Below are 16,947 nucleotides of genomic sequence, written 5' to 3'. Positions count from 1 at the left end.
GATCTTCCAAAATAAGTAAAATCTACGTCTACCTAAGTGTAATAGCCATTTTTAATTATCGATTAAACTAAAAAAGTACGTCATTATGATGTGACGTCAAATTCCAGTATTTCATAGAATCTCGCATACTAAGCGCGCGTTTTGACTTGATTGAACATTGATCGCATTACAGTATTTCACGAAGTTCAAATAAAATACAGCGTATGGGAATATTGAAATATTTACAAATATTTTCAGTTTTCACGTCACACAAAAGTAATACATTTGCGAAAGATGGCCGCTTTTTAATATAATTACATTTTGGAACTACACAAAAAAAATGTTCGTGATTTCGCTGAAATTCAGGCCACGGATGTTTTCGCTGTCTGAAAATAGAAAATACTGATTTCAGTCAATAAATGGGTAGGGCATAGAACTTTTGCAGTGTCTAGTCAATTATTTGTACCTTTTCTACTACCTTTGCAACCTCTCGTACTGCCAAGGGTCACTGGTAGAGATCTCTCAAAGAGATAAGTTCCCTGTCCAAAGTGGTGCAAATAAAAAAAAATAAAAAAAAACAAATATCACTCGCTTTAACGGTGAAGGATAGAGGTAACCTGCATACCTGAGGTTTCTCCATAATGATCTCAAAGGTGTGTGAAGTCTGCCAATCCACACTTTAGCCAGCTCGGTAAGCTTGGCTTGGCCAAACGCCTTCTCATTCTGAGAGGAGACCCGTTCTCAGTAGTGAGCCAGCGACGGGTTGATGATGATGATGACTGTCAAAACCCCCCACCAGACCAGACCTGAACTAATTTAGATATTATTTCTATAGATTAGGCTTCTCCTATGGAGAAGAAGCATTCCGAACCGAATCAATGGTAGATGCATTTGACGATTCAAAAGTACCTACTTGTAAAAGTTTATTTGAATAAAAAATAATTCTATTCTTTTCTATTCTAAAACATGACAGATAATAAAATGGATTGTTAAACGTTTAATCGCTGTAAATGGACTAAGAGCCAGCGGGTGCCAGACCTTCGTTATTTTATAGAAGCTCAACAACGACATCACACAAACATCTAAACAAACGTTCCTCTCAGTGTTGGGGACAATACGCAGAGAAACTTTCAGCTTTTATAAAATAACGAAGGTCTGGCACGCGCTGGCTCTCTCTCTAAAAGGCGGGAAATGTAACAAAACCACAACAAATAAGTAGTCAATAGTCAATAGTTTGTTCAACCAATCTACCATGACGAGGCGATAGCGGTCACGTAGACCTACTGTAAATATCCTATCACTTCGTTGATTATGGCTATGGTTCGACGGATAAACGTTTTTGACTTTTTCGAGTGAAAGAAAGAAAGAAAGAAAATGCATTTATTTGTTGTTAGTGTCACAGATAAAAACAAAGTACAAATGTAAGATTTTCATCTGTGACACCACCCCACATGGGTGTACAGCTCAGCATAATGTCTTGCATCGTTGCAGGACGCTGATAGTAAAACGGAAATAGAGTTAACTTATTAAGAGTGCTTTCTTTATACAAACGTAGAAGGGTGATTACTACATTATTTGATACTAGATGAAGCCCGCGACTTCGTCCGCGTGGATTTAGGTCATTTAAAAATCCCGTGGGAACTCTTTAATTTTCTGCTATAAAAAAATAAAAAAATAAAAAAAAAATATTTCAGGCAATGAAAATACAAGTTACAACCCATAACAATATACACACAATATGGAGCAGATTACATTAGATATTAGAATTGAATTGAATAACAATATAAATGTAAATGTAAAAAAAAAAAATGGAGCTAACAATTTAAAAATAAACTAATCTAAGTAAAGGTGTTATTATCGCACCGATGCAGGTTGGACCAATGTTTTGTGAAAGGATTACTAAGATTTTGTGAAAGGATTACTATAAAAAGAACCTACGTCCTTCCCCGGGATGTAAACTAACTCTGTACTAAATCTCATCAAAATCGGTTAAACTGTCTGTTTGTCTGTCAGCGAGCAGTATAATGTATCTCGTGAACCGTAATAGGTAGAGAGTTGAAATTTTCACAAATTGTGTATAAAAACAAATAATTTTTTTTTTAAAATAGCAGCCATGTAGGTTACATTTAAAAAAAAGTACATAATCGTGTACGGTACGGAACCTTTCGTGTGCGAGTCCGACTCACACTTAACTTCCAAGTATGTAGTGTGCTTGTTTTTGATTTTGGAACATCCTGTATAAATGTCACAAAGAGGCGTACAAAATCGGCCGATTGGTTGTTAAACTTGTTTACAAAACGTACTGGAGCTGGAGTGTTACGTAGTGTTGCTGCAACGGACGAAGATGACATTCATATTGAAATCTGAAACTGATAAATATTTTGTATTTTTTTTTTTAATCTTCTCTATAAATAAAAATGAATCGCTGAATGTGTTGCTGATCGCAAATCTCGAGAACAGCTGAACCGATTTCGCTAATTCTTTTTTGATAATATTCCTTGAAGTACGAGGGAGAGAAAAAATTAAAGTATTAAAAAAAATAAAGAATCGACTGTTAGGTGGTACGAAGTTCGCCAGGTCATCGATATAATATTTAGTTTTGAGCATACAATAAATCTAAATCTAAATATATAAAAGGAAAAGGTGACTGACTGACTGACTGACTGACTGACTGACTGATCTATCAACGCACAGCTCAAACTACTGGACGGATCGGGCTGAAATTTGGCATGCAGATAGCTATTATGACGTAGGCGTCCGCTAAGAAAGGATTTTGGAAAATTCAACCCCTAAGGGGGTGAAATAGGGGTTTGAAATTTGTGTAGTCCACGTGGACGAAGTCGCGAGCATAAGCTAGTATTATATAAAAGGAAAAGCTGACTGACTGACTGATCTATCAACGCACAACTCAAACTACGGGACGAATCTGGCTGAAATTTGGCAATTTGGCAACAAAAGCCTGAAAATCAATTAGACAAAAATTAAGACTCACATAAATTATCTCAAGAAGAATTTTCAGATTTCTATCATCGCACTTCTTCCCTTTGTTTCTTCCTTCTGCGCAGGTTTCCGCGTTAAATAATTACCATTCTCATTCATCATCATCACCATTATCAACCAATAGGCGTCCGCTGCTGGACATACATAGGTCTCTTGTAGGGACTCCCACACGCCAAGGTCTTGTGCCGCCTGAATCCAGCGGCTCCCTGCGACTCGTTTAATGTCGTCTGTCCACCTACCTAGGAGTCTTCCAAAGCTGCGCTTTCCGGTGCGAGGTCTCCATTCTAGCAGCTTGGGATTCCAACGTCTATCGGTTGTACGACCTATGTGCCCTGCCCATTGCCACTTCAGCTTCGCAACCCGTTGAGCTATGTCGGTTAATCTAGTACTCCCACGGATCTCACCACTATATCATCTTACAAATCTAACAATTCTGACAATTAAAAAGAGTCAAATTTTACCAATTGTGAATAATTAATTTGACTTTGACTATGATTTGATCACGTAAAGAAACTCCAAGCATAACAGCTCTTTCCATCATTTTCATCACATACACATTAGTTTAATACTAACTGAACTAATGACAGAAAGTTTCACGTGCTAACTAAAGAACTTATGAATAATAACTGACTAAAACTAACAGACTGAAATTAAGAAAAGTAATCAAACTCAAAAACCTAAACCATGCTCATCTCATCGAACTAAAAAACCTAAGGGCCAATTGCACCACAGACGGTTACCGTTAACGTTATATTTAACCAGCAAAAAGTCAACTTAAGTTGCACGAGTCAGAGTTCTTTGATTTCAGTGCATAGCATGCGAGGATAAAAGCAAAGAAGCTCAAGAAGAAGGTACGGCTGACAAGTATGCTGATAAGCGAACAAAAGTGGGATGCATACGCTGAAATAATGCGTGATATTATAAAAACAAGAAAAAAGGACGAATAGAAAAAGTAGAGATAAGAAACCGCCTTATGACATGCTTCTTTCAGACGAAATGAAAGGGTATTTATTACCTGAAAGATAGTGTGGAGAATGGGAGGAGGTTTTTGGTCTGTAGGCTTTTCTGTAGTAACCCCAATGGAATCAGGCATGCCCGAAACACTGAGATGTCCATGAGGATTTTCGTTCTAGAAAAGTCAGATTCTTTAACTTTTAAAAATTTACTTATAAACATAAACAATATCAAAGTCAGCATACTGACTTTTACAACACATTTGCTTGTTTTTGTGAGCAAGTTTAACTATAACTTTCTGTGGTGCAACTGGCCCTAAGTGACACCGATGTTAATTTATTAATTCTGTTTTTGTGTCGTTACCCCATCGGATGGAAACAAGATGGTGGGCTCGCGAGTGATGCTCCAAGGTGAACTTTTGTGCAACAAGTGTTTTTGTCGACAGGTTAGCGCTTGACCGCGATCTCGTTTGATGGTGAGTGAACCTCGGAGGCAACTTTTTGCACAATTGAGCACCGTGCAGTGCTCGAGACGTCGCAGAGCCGTCATAAATTTAGGTATAGGTATAGCCTAGTGGTTAGGACATCCTAAATTCCTAACCACTAGGCAATCCCCGCTGCTGCTCCCCCGTGGTGACGGCCCGGCACGTGTATGCTCCGAGTTGCTTCGCCTCTTGTGCCAATGGTGCACGAATTCCCGTTTAACCATTCTATTTCAACTTTCTTGTCAATAGTACGGTTCACCTTTAAATTAAGGACTAAAATCGTACTTCTGACATGACAGTTGACATGATAGAGCTAAAATGGCGAGTGAGATCTCAAAATGTAAGGATTACAGAGATAGAATATTAAATTCGGCAGACAAGCGACCAGTCAAAGGGACTGGGAACTGGGAAGGGACTGTTTGTGTTGTGGACCTCAGCCTTTTATTATAATAACCATTTAGGTCATGAAAATAGAAACACTTAGAAAGATTTTTATTCAAGTATACTTTTCTACGTGCTTTCGGATCGTGAAATGAATCTACCACGGTTAGGTGTGCGCAACCCTCAAAGACATTTTTAATATTTGCCCTTTTTACGAGAAAAACCAGCGAGAAATTCCTCATTTATTCTTTTCAAAACTTTTTGTTATTATATACCTAATGCAAATAGTGTAATTTCTGTTAATAGTTAAATGTTGTAGGATGCTCAATTTTTGTATTAATATAAATAACCTTAAGTTGTTTGTGCATGTTACTAACTTTATTATTATTCTTTTTTACCTACTGTTAGTGTATTTAAATCTTTCATGTATGGAAGTTGTTGGTGACTAATAAAAATCCATACTATCCATACTAATATTATAAATGCGAAAGTGTGTCTGTCTGCTAGCTTTTCACGGCTCAACCGTTCAACCGATTTTGACGAAATTTGGTACAGAGGTAGCTTGCAACCCGGGGAAGGACATAGGCTACTTTTTATCCCGGAAAATTTAAGAGTTCCCACAGGATTTTTAAAAACCTAAAACCACGCGTACGAAGTCGCGGGCATCAGCTAGTAAAAAATAAACTGTATGTAGGTACCTATGCAAATAGTTATCAGTAATTCTATCCTTTTAATCAGTAATATTATTCTGTGCCTCAATTTGGTTTGTAGATCTTACCTAATACCTATTGAAACCAAATAGGTACAAAGTAAACAATAGCGTACCTACCTACTACATTATTTTACTTTACATAACATAAAGTCAATAGTAATTTTTATTTAACCAATTATATGCCAACATTTGACAACAATGCTAACCTTAACCGGAAATGACGGGCGGTCTTTTGTACCTTTACAAAGTAATTTCACTGGTTAAGTAACGCTAATCGAAATCCGTAATAGGGTTATATTGACCACAGATTATATTTTATAAAACACAGTTAACTTTGTAATGAGGTTTGATTGTAATTTTTAGGGTTCCGTAACTCAAAAGGAAAAAGGAACCCTTATAGGATCACTTTGTTGTCTGTCAAGAAAACCTATAGGGTACTTCCCGTTGACCTATAATCGTGAAATATGGCAGTTAGGTAGGCCATATAGCACACGTAAAGGGAAAAATCCAAAAACCATGACTTTGTGGTTACTTGCATCACAAAATAAATTAATAATTAGTATTTTCAATTTTTAAAATAAGACTAGCTTATGCTCGCGACTTTGTCCGCGTAGAATACACAAATTTCAAACCCCTATTCCACCCCCTTAGGTGTTGAATTTTCAAAAATCCTTTCTTAGCGGACGCCTACGTCATAATAGCTATCTGCATGCCAAATTTCAGCCAGATCCGTCCAGTAGTTTGTGCTGTGCGTTAATAGATCAGTCAATCAGTCAGTCAGTCCCTTTTCCATTTATATATTTAGATTACTTTATTGAGTGGGATACCTTATGAAAGGGCTTTACCTGTACAATCTTAAACACATTTTTATTAATTTTTATGCATTATAGTTTTTGATTTATCGTGCATAATGTCAAAAAATACGATGGTAATGCGGAACTCTCGGTGCACTAGTCTGACTTGCACCTGGCCGGTTTTTTTATTATTACACTGTAGTTTTAATTTGCGATTTCGTCACAGAATACTCTCAAGTACCTTCCAAGTATTTCGTTAACTTTAACATTCCTTTAGAACCTTTAAAAGTTAATTTAGATGATGGTTGTATTTAAAAAAATAAACAGATTCTATTAAATTAAAGAATCCTGTTTCTGTGAAACAAGATTTTTTTTTAAATGGGGTCTTGGACTGTAGTTATAAAATGATGTAATTTTTTGTATAACGGTGGTTTATGGGGCTAGAATTCATTACTAAAGAGAATAATTTAAAAAGAAATATGATTTTTATTTATTTTCTACATAATTAATTATTAACGCATGGAAAGCGTAAACGATAAAATATATTTTTCAATTTATTAACATAAAAATTAGACTAATTTCTGAACCCTGCAAATTGATTAAGATTTGAGTTGTTGACCATAATTTAGCCGGAATACTCGGAATACTACTAAAAACTAATAAGAAGTTGGTACCTTACCTACACAAACCGCCCTGCTTCAAGTCTAAAAGACGTAAGTGCCATACATCCATGCAAACGAAAACTTTACATAATACTATCATAGTCCGAAGCATGATTGCTTGAATACACTTTAGAACAACTAGAGCGGAACAGGCAAATAATATATAGGTACCTACTTGTCCGAACCAAAGTCTGCGTGAGGTCACTGACCGATTGCCAAGATGAGGATGATTGCATCTATTGATTGATACTAGTAGTGAGCTGTGATAGCCTAGTGGTTACGACGTTCGGGGGTTGGGGGTTCGATCCCGGGCACGCACCTTTAACTTTTCGGAGTTATGTGCGTTTTATATCACTTGCTTTAACAGTGAAGGAAAGCATCGTGAGGAAACCTGGTTGCCTGAGAGTTCTCCATAATATTCTCAAAGGTGTGTGAAGTCTACCATTCTACACTTGGCCAGCGTGGTAGACCATGGCCAAGACCCTTCTCACTCTGAGAGGAGACCCGTGCTCTGTAGCGAGCCGCGGCGGCGATGGGTTGATCATGAAGACTGGTAGTGTATTTCTAAATATATAAAAGGAAAAGGTGACTGACTGACTGACTAACTGACTGATATATCAACTCCCAGCTCAACAAACAAGCCTACAACAAAATAAATGACTATCTACTTGACGATTAATAAGCGCCTTCTCCCTGCTAAAATTGCTGTTCCCCAACGAGGTTTCAATGTTTAAATATATAAAAGGAAAAGGTGACTGACTGACTGACTGACTGATCTATCAACGTACAGCTCACACTACTGGACGGATCGGGCTGAAAGGCATGCAGATAGCTATTATGACGCAGGCATACGCTAAGAAAGGATTTTTGAAAATACAATTCCTAAGGGGGTGAAATAGGGGTTTGAAATTTGTGTAGTCCACGCGGACGAAGTCGCCAGCATAAGCTAGTTTATCAATATACCTACTTAGATAGTGCGATTCACTTTCGATATCTTAGCCTTGAATGAGTGTAGACGGGCGGTTTTAAACAGCTCGCCCTATGTCGAAGTTTTTTTAAAATAAAGAAATGTATTAAAACTTTTAAAACTAGATTATAAACTAGCCTTTTTGTACCTACTTTTTAAGATTTCTTTTTGTAACCTGTCATTTGTGTTTCTGTGGTGCAATAAAGTATATACATACATACACATACATACATTATGTCTGCGACTTCATGGCGTGGATTTTAGTTTTTAAAATCCTTTGTAAACTCATTGGCTATCCGTAATAAAAAAAGTAGTCTATGCCTAGGATGCAAGCTATCTTTGTACCCGTGAAAATGTATTTAGACAGACAGACTTTCAAATTTATAATATTAGTATGGATTTGTATCAATTTATCTGTAAAATAAATATGTTTATAGCAATAATCACGGTGTTTCCAGTTCTCCTTAAGTACATCCCATTTTATATTTTGAGTAGAAGTAAAACTGATAATTTGGCTCTTAAATACTCTATATCCATACCTGCAGTCAGTCAAATTAGTAGACTTTTATATCCAAGTAAAAGTATGTAACGAGAAGTTTTACTAAAAAATATTATTACTAAAGAAAAATTAAAAATTGTTGTTAAGTATTTATATTATTTCTAGACAAACACAAAGGGATATTAAATTAATAGAAATTAAGGCGTTTGTAACGCTGGTTTGTGTTATTACTGCTGTTGAAAATAGACTTAGCTTCTTTAGAATCACTACAGTGTTTAGCATTGTATGGATACAACATTTAATTGAATTTTACGTAAATGAAGTGAATTTAAATTTTAACATACACCTCTCTTCTTTTTCTTTTCAATATTTTGAACACCATTTACGCTTTACGTGCTTATGTATAAAACTGCCATAAGTAATGCATAAAGCGGTCTTTTTTCAGCATCGTATTCCTCATTTCTGAGAGTTGTAACTTTTTTGCATCATGTTTAGTTTTTTGTGATAAAAGCATAATTCAGTAACAGCAGTGGCGTGCAACTCATAGAGGCATAAAAGCGCTGCTTACCCAAGAAATAGTTAACTCGGTTGAAATTGCTCAATGCTCATTATTCTTTGACTGGCTTACCTAACTACTGCTTACCCTGGCTTTAAACCCTATGCACGCCACTGAGTAACAGCTACATCTTCTACTTCATTCGAAGAAACGATGGAATTTATTAGGTATTTTATTTTGATTTTTAGATCATGTTTAGGTTCATCTCCATCCATCTCATTTTCTTTTAAAACCTTTCTAATTGACTTAATAAGCCTTTGACATATCCATACTTCCTACCACAGCAGAGATTCTGATTTTTGATTGATGCAAACTATAAATGCAAATTGCACATTACACCCCATGAAATTAAATTAACTAGCTACGCAAATCTTCCAATTTCATCGTTTTCATTAATATGATCTCTTTTTAGGCGTCAATTTGGTAACGAATGTCGATTACTTTTAAATTAGTGATTACATTCAGTCCACTTTATTCTATCGGCGATCGAGACCGAAGAAAATCGTTTTATGAACAGTATAAATAATAGTGGTTCGAGCTACGCAAACAGTTGGTCCCGCGCAGCCGAGCCGAGTCGACCTCACCCGCGACCGTGTTTACTAATAGCCTATCCAGTTATGATACTATGAACATTTTCTCATATCAAAATGACGCCACTTTTCTGGGCTCTCGTTTTTATCGTGTCCACATGTGAGTCGTTGAGCATAGGAGCTGCTAAACAAAATGTGACAAAACGTGACACTAACACTAAAAACTTTTATCCGGATTGGGTGCCATTCAAAAGCAACAAAGGTGAGCTAATAGAAGAGTTGGTAAACGTTGCCAAATCTAAACCAAAGAAGAGGCTTGCGCATCCGAAGAACTTCTTACTTAAAGCTGTTGCTGAACCGCAAGGCAATGATTACTACGACAAAGGTCAAGGTGATAGTGACAACGAGGATTATTATGAGAAGAAAGAATGGACAGATGAGCACAGAGAAGCTAAAACAGTAGATCCTAATAAACCGATAAATCACGCAAACATTTCGGATATAGAAGGCATCGTTAATATTATTACTAAGCCCAGGGATGACCCGGTATTGAGAGCTCTGAAAGCTCGAAACAAAAAAGCTAAAGAAGAAGTGAAACTTAAAAAAGCAGTTAAACCTAAAGGAGAACTAAAGATTAAAGCTAAACGACAAAACGAAGAAGAATACTCAGACGAAAATACGTCTAAAGAAGAAAAGGATGATGAATCAAAAGAAAGTAAAGAGGACAATCAAAGCAAGAAAGAATCTAAGAAAAACGAGGATGAAGCTGATTATGAAGAAGAAAGCGCTGAGAAGAAGAAAACAGATAAGGAAATAGCAAAAAAAGAAGAAGAACAAAAAGAAAGTGAAGCCAAGAAGAAAAAACTTCTAGAGAGTGTGGACGCGTTGAAAGAACGACATGCTGTCGAGCAACGAACCATATCTGAAAAATTAAAAGAAGAAGAAATCTTCAAAGAGGAGCTCGAAAGAGATCATGATAGAATCAAACCACGAGACAACAACGACAAATATGCACATGATGGTACTAGATGGAAGAAGTTAACACATGAATATGAAGAATACGAAGACCCCATTATAAAGGACAAATATAAAATTAATCCTTTGAGAACTGGCAGTGCAAGTACTGCTGAAACTACGATAAAACCACCTAAAACCCCAGAAAAACGTAAACAAAAGAAAACTAGTAAAACTGTAGCAGGCGGTAAACTTTCAGTGTTTAGGAATCCTCAGTTGTACATTATACACGATGACGAAGACACATCTAGCACATCTACAACAACGAAACCCTCAGCTACTAGAAGTCGTAAGCCTCAAAAATTTTCTTCGCGATTTTCTGAATCGTCTACGCCAGAGGAAGATAATGTAAGAATATCTTTGGTGCCCGAAGGTGGTGATTCTAAGGAAGGAGAACCGACGCTGTTTTTCCCTAAAATAAAGAAGAACAAGCGTAAATTTAAAGACAAATTGACGACTCCTGTCCCAGACTCCACGGCTGATTCTAGTGACGATAAGGGAAAGTCATCTGAAGTGACTGGACCGGACGCGACTGCTGTTAATATAACTTCTGCTCCAGACACAACTAGTGCAGCAGATATTACTGGTGCAGCAGATATTACTGCTCCGTCAGCATCGGACGCTGATTCATCAGCATCAAACACTGCCCTGACAGCATCCCAGACAGCACCTACCGCCGTTGCTGCGCCTCTAGCAGTGGACTCAGTACAATCTGGAACTCATAAGGAAGAACATAAGAAGAATGAAGATTTTGATCGAGAGACAGGTTAGTCTTATAAAATATTTTTATTTTTATTGGTAAAATTTCAAGCTCTTGTAAAATGAAAATTTGTGTCTAAGACTGGTAGAATAATATTTCTAAGTTATTATGTAATTTAACAATATTTAAGTACTTATATTTTTTCTATTTTAAGTTACACGGACTCAAACAAGATATTTTTACGGAAATTTATAAACCACAGACAGACATTTGTACGTGTAGACTACAAAATTCTATCGAGTTTCAATGGGTAAATTCAAAAAAGGAGTAAATTCAATAAAACTACGCTTGTATAGAGAGTGCAAGACAGCGGGGAAATCTAAATCAGATTAAAAAAGGAAAACGTGACTGGCTGACTGACAGATGTATCAACCTACAGCTCAAACAACTGGGCGGATTGGGCTGAAATTTGGTATGCATGAGTAGATATCCGCTAAGAAAGGTTTTTTGAGATATCAACCCTCGAGGGGGTGAAATAGGGAAATTTGTGTGGTCCACGTCGATGAAATTTCGGGACTAAGTTAATAATTTAATATTGGAAAAAAACCGCACATTGGAAAAAAGTTTCTTTCCAATGTTCGGTCACTGTAAGAAATAACAATTTCTCTTCTCAAATCACGTAATTACAAGTTACCTAACATTGTAACTTACTGTCTTCACAGGTCAATACATTTTGTTTCTTGTTTGGAAATAGTTTGGTATAGCTGTCTAACCGTTTAGATGTTTGTTCGGTTATTTATTTACTCAACTGCAAAACTAAACTAAACGCTACGTCAAATTAAAAAACGCATCGCAACGCCATAATTTGGCGTTTAATTTTTTTGTTTTAGTCTGGATTAAGATTAATAATAATATTCAAAAAAAATCAGCCAAGTGCGTGTCAGACTGGCGCACCGAGGGTTTCGTACTCGGCTATTTTTTGCGACATTTTGCACGATAAATCAAAAATGCATAAAAATCTGTTTTAGAATATACTGCAAAACTCCAACATATTTAGCACAAGACAAACTATTATAAATACGAAAGATTAAGTAATTAATTTAATGCAAAATAAAACATTTCTATTCTATTCTATTATTAAGTGTGTTTGCTTGTTGGTTTGGGACCTGGGAATGACATGATATAGTCTACTTTTTATCCAAAAGCAAAAGTTTCCACTGATTATAATAATAATATGTATAAATAAGAAGCGAATAGGAGAAGGATCTTAACCACTAGGCTATAACGACTTTTCAAGCATTATTATATTAAATTTGAAATATAATTTATTATCATAGGTAAAACTTGGATAGATTTCAAAAAAAAATTCTCCTATCAAAAATACTTTAAATATACTGGTCAATTAAGCAATATTTTTCGCAAGACACGTTTTTATTATCTGGTATATTTTTGGTAACACCATGTCATATTTTCATACAGAAAGTTTAATATACAACCTTATGGTTGGTTATTTAGGGTTTGAAATGGCAACACATGTCATTTTTCAGCTGTAAATATATCTTGGTGAAATAGGGGTGGATATGGCAAGGGCTCAAATATTTCATAACGTAAATAGTATGTGAAGGGTCCATGCAAATTGGGAGAGGTCCGAAAGTGTGTGATCTGTACTTGATGAGATTCGAGTAGATAATATAAATATAAATAGATAGGCGAATGGTTGCTTTCTGCTTTAAAAATAAACACGAAAATCTTCCTAAATGTATAATAGGAGAAATGGGGTCTTGGACTGTAGTAGTAGTAATAAAATGACGTGATTTTTTGTGTAGCGGTAGTTTATGGGGCTAGAATCCATAATTTAAAGAGAATAACAACATGAACATCACGCTGTACGGAAGGTACGTCACAATCCGTAAAACTTTTTTTTACGGATTGTGATCTTTCAATGTCTTATATAAAAAAAATTGAGTAATTCCTGCGGGAAAATATACTAGAGGATGCCCGCGACTTCGTCCGCGTGGATTCAGGTTTTTAATAAACATCCCGTGGGAACTCTTTGATTTTCCGGGATAAAAAGTCTATGTCCTTCCCCGGGATGCAAGCTATCGCTGTACCAAATTTCGTTAAAATCAGACAGACACACTTTCGCTTTTATAATATTAGTATGGATGGCTATAATTATTTATAAAACCTTAACCCACGCAGACGAAATCGCAGAAAAAATTTATCGATGAAAAAAGCGATGTCTAGGTCATGCAAAAGGTCACCTATGACTTCGAATCTCTATATTTTTCTAACTTCACTTTTCTTAGAAATTGAAACCTCGGTTCCACTTAAAACTGAAGGTTATAGAATTAATTATATCTCCCAGAACATCGTTTTTGTGTACCGTGAAGAAATTCCGTGTTATTTCTGTTCTGAAACGAATCAACATTGTATAGTCGAGATGTTGTGTGCTTTTTGCGATGTCTCGAGTTACACCTTTACTAATCGATTCTGAAAGCGGTTGAACCGAGCTGAAAGCTGGTTTTTAGGGTTCCGTAACAGAAGGGTGCCAACGGGACCCTATTACTCAGGGTGAGTTCTATAAAGCGCACTCTGACTTGGCTTAGACTCAAAACAGAGTTTAAACGAAACAGAAGTATAATATCTCTCACATATTATATCTGTCTCGTTTTTAACACAATCGAACAAAGTCAAAGTGCGCTCTTATAGATTTCAGCCTATCCGTCCGCTGTCCGTCCGTCCCTCCTTCCGTCCGTGTGTCAGCGGGTTGTATCTCGTGTACCATAAAAGGTAGAGACTTGAAATTTTCACAAAATGTATATTTCTATTGCCGCTACACAGGCTCATAGGTTAGACCGCATCCATCTTAGATTTCACCATCACTTACCACCAGGTGAGATTGCAGTCAAGGGCTAACTTGTATCTTATCCGGTTATTCTGAGAGGAGACTCGTGCTCAGTAGTGGCACAGCTTTTAATGGCAAAAAGTTACGGAGCGAAAATATGAAATGATTTCGTAACATTGCAATCACGTAATTCGAATTTTTCGCGTAAAAGGCGAGTATCTTTGGTAATTTGTTATTATTATCTTTGGAATTAGAAGAAAGCGGAAAAGAAATTAAGGCAGTCAATAGTAACGATTGTCGCCTGCACTAAAATTTTACGGTTGCCAACTACGTGGACCCTGATACAGTAAGCGGCAGAAAGTAATGTACATCAACCTTTAGAAGGAGATAGCGGATTTGTAGAGCGTTGTCTCTGTCGTTGAGACCGACAAAACGTCATAAAGGTATGAGTGACAAAGAAAACGCTCCATTAAGTCGAAATGTAATTCTAAAAGCCGATGTACTTACATAACTTTCTGGTGCGTACTGTACTTATCTTAAACTAGTTTACGCTCGCGACTTCGTCCGCGTGGACTACATAACAAACCCTTATTTAACCCACTTTTTAATTTTAAATATCGAAAAATCCTGTCTTAGTGGATACCTACTCTTTACATTTTTTAATACACCCTCCAAATTTCATGTCTCTCGGACCAGCGGTTTAGGCTGGTCAGTCAGTCTTCAGTAATATTATACTGTCAGTAATATTATAATACTTATTATATAAAATATTCTAACCGCTAAACTTTCCTAGTCCTCAGTAAAACCCACTAGGGGCTCATATATGGTCTCCACGTCACAGGTTTCACAGGTTCAGGCTGGTGTGGAGACCACTAGTAACCGACGCCAAAATAACTTGTTTTTGTTAAATAAAGTTTTTTTTTAGTCAGTCAGTCAATCAGGACTTTGAATTTTATATATACCTACAGATTTTATAAGTAAGCGAATGACGCAACTTGACCATAATATATTCAGTCAAACCAATTATATATCATCTATCACCGTGAATTCAAGTCATCATATGGAGTCTAGACCTAGTTCTAAGGCCTAAGGTCCAAGCTACAAGTGGTTCGCCCCGAACTAAGACTTCGCAGACGTTCGCGTTAACATTTGTTGTTCAAAATGCAGGATATAACGAACACAATATATACACAAGTTTCAGTTTCTAATATTATGTAGCCGTTTTTGACATATAGCCGAATTCAATCTCCACTTTATAGCCGTCCAATTCGTCTCATTAGGGAGTGGAGTTATTAACCGAGCGAAGCGAGGTCTCTGATTCCATTCGTGGGCAGCAATGTCGCGGCAGCAATGTAGCGGAACATTGCTGCCTAGCTCGGAATGTAATGTCATATAAGCTTATAGAGATTGTATGGGGACCAGTAGTGCCGCGACAGGACTGTGACAGCTGGTGACAGCACTGTTGCGGCAGCGCTGCTGCGTGCAGCGTGGTTCGGAATCATACCTGTCTGAGCAAAGTCAAAGTGTGCTCGTGTGCTCTATAGAATGCATAGAATTATTAAAAACATTTACATGATGAGTGATGACATAACAATATTAATGAAATTAGATAATTTATGAAGATAATTTAGAAATAATTTTGCACGCCATGCTTGGCAGGATATGTAACTGATTACCTAACTTTTAAGACCCCATGTAAATAATATAGGTACATGTACCTACCATATCTGAGCAAAATAAATAAATGATTATGATAATGATTATGATAGATCTCAGCCTCAGAGCCTTCGCTCGATTAATTATTCCACTCCTAAGTCCACTCCCTAATAAGACGAGTTGGACCTTCACTTCATTTATTCATTAGTTATTCATGCATTCCAATATTGATTATATAAATTAATAAACAATTATTTTTATAATTACAATATTGAAACCCCGTTGGGGCACAGCAATTTTAGCAGGGAGACGGCGCTTATTACTCGTCAAGTAGATAGTCATTTATTTTGTAGTAGGCTTCTTCGATTAGGATTTTTTTTATTCCTCAATGAACGCTATATTATTCTCAATTTTTTTGATATGGTCAGGAGTTTTATTATAAATTTTCGAACACATCGAGTTGGGACCCGTAGGTACTCTGTATTTTTTGTTTAGAGCTTGGCACGAGCATATTAAGTTTACGCGAAGGACGAAGTTCATAATAACGCGGACACGTCTTCGCCCAGCTGTTGATAGTTAAAAGCTTCACTTCATCTATTAAACTTGAAATGAGAAATGCAACTCGCTCGCTTCGCAATAAATATTCAGAAGGTTGATATCTTCGGAAAAGTAAATTAATTAAATGGAATAAATCAGTCGAGATTGGCCGAACGGACGGCATTTTTATGTCTTTCAAACTCAATTTACTTGATGGATTAATACTGTCTAAGGACTGATTTAGTTCACACCGTGTATATATAGGGCATATTAATAACTAGAGGATAGCCGCCGTGTGCTCGCTACAAAATCTTCGCATTATTACCTTTCTAATAAAGCCGGTTTGGCGCACATCGGTTGGATAGTTTCAAAGTCAAGTAGTACTATTATATCTACTGTGGTATAGGTAGAAACATTTTTTGTGTTTATTATTTTAAGATTATCACGGCATTCAGTCTTGCTGTCAATTTTAGTCAGGGTATCAAAATGATCTAGGAAATATTACAGGAAAACTGTGTTTTTATTTATTTTTCATATTTTTTAAAATAAGCAAGATACTAATATTAATCAAAGTGCGCTTTTCGGCTCAAAGTTTTTGAAGCTGGCAATGGGCAGGGCACATAGTTCGTAAAACTGATAGACGTTAGGGTCTCAAGATGCTGGAATGGCGACCT

General features: G+C 36.5%; 1 protein-coding gene across 1 annotated transcript in view; it reads left to right on the top strand.

Annotated features, from left to right (window-relative positions):
* Positions 1–9,553: 9,553 nt before the first annotated feature.
* The window catches only part of LOC117992776 (DNA ligase 1-like), a 33,555-nt gene continuing 26,161 nt past the window's right edge, over positions 9,554–16,947 (top strand). Inside the window, exon 1 of the mRNA XM_034980493.2 lies at positions 9,554–11,298. Within this exon, the coding sequence (XP_034836384.1) occupies positions 9,636–11,298 (1,663 nt within the window). The 5' untranslated portion in view covers positions 9,554–9,635. The remainder of the gene's footprint in view (positions 11,299–16,947) is intronic.

The sequence above is a fragment of the Maniola hyperantus genome, chromosome 22, assembly GCF_902806685.2.
Source record: "Maniola hyperantus chromosome 22, iAphHyp1.2, whole genome shotgun sequence".
Taxonomy (NCBI): Eukaryota; Metazoa; Arthropoda; class Insecta; order Lepidoptera; family Nymphalidae; genus Maniola; species Maniola hyperantus.
Note: the sequence above shows the minus strand (reverse complement) of the source record. Positions and strands in the feature narration are given on the sequence as shown.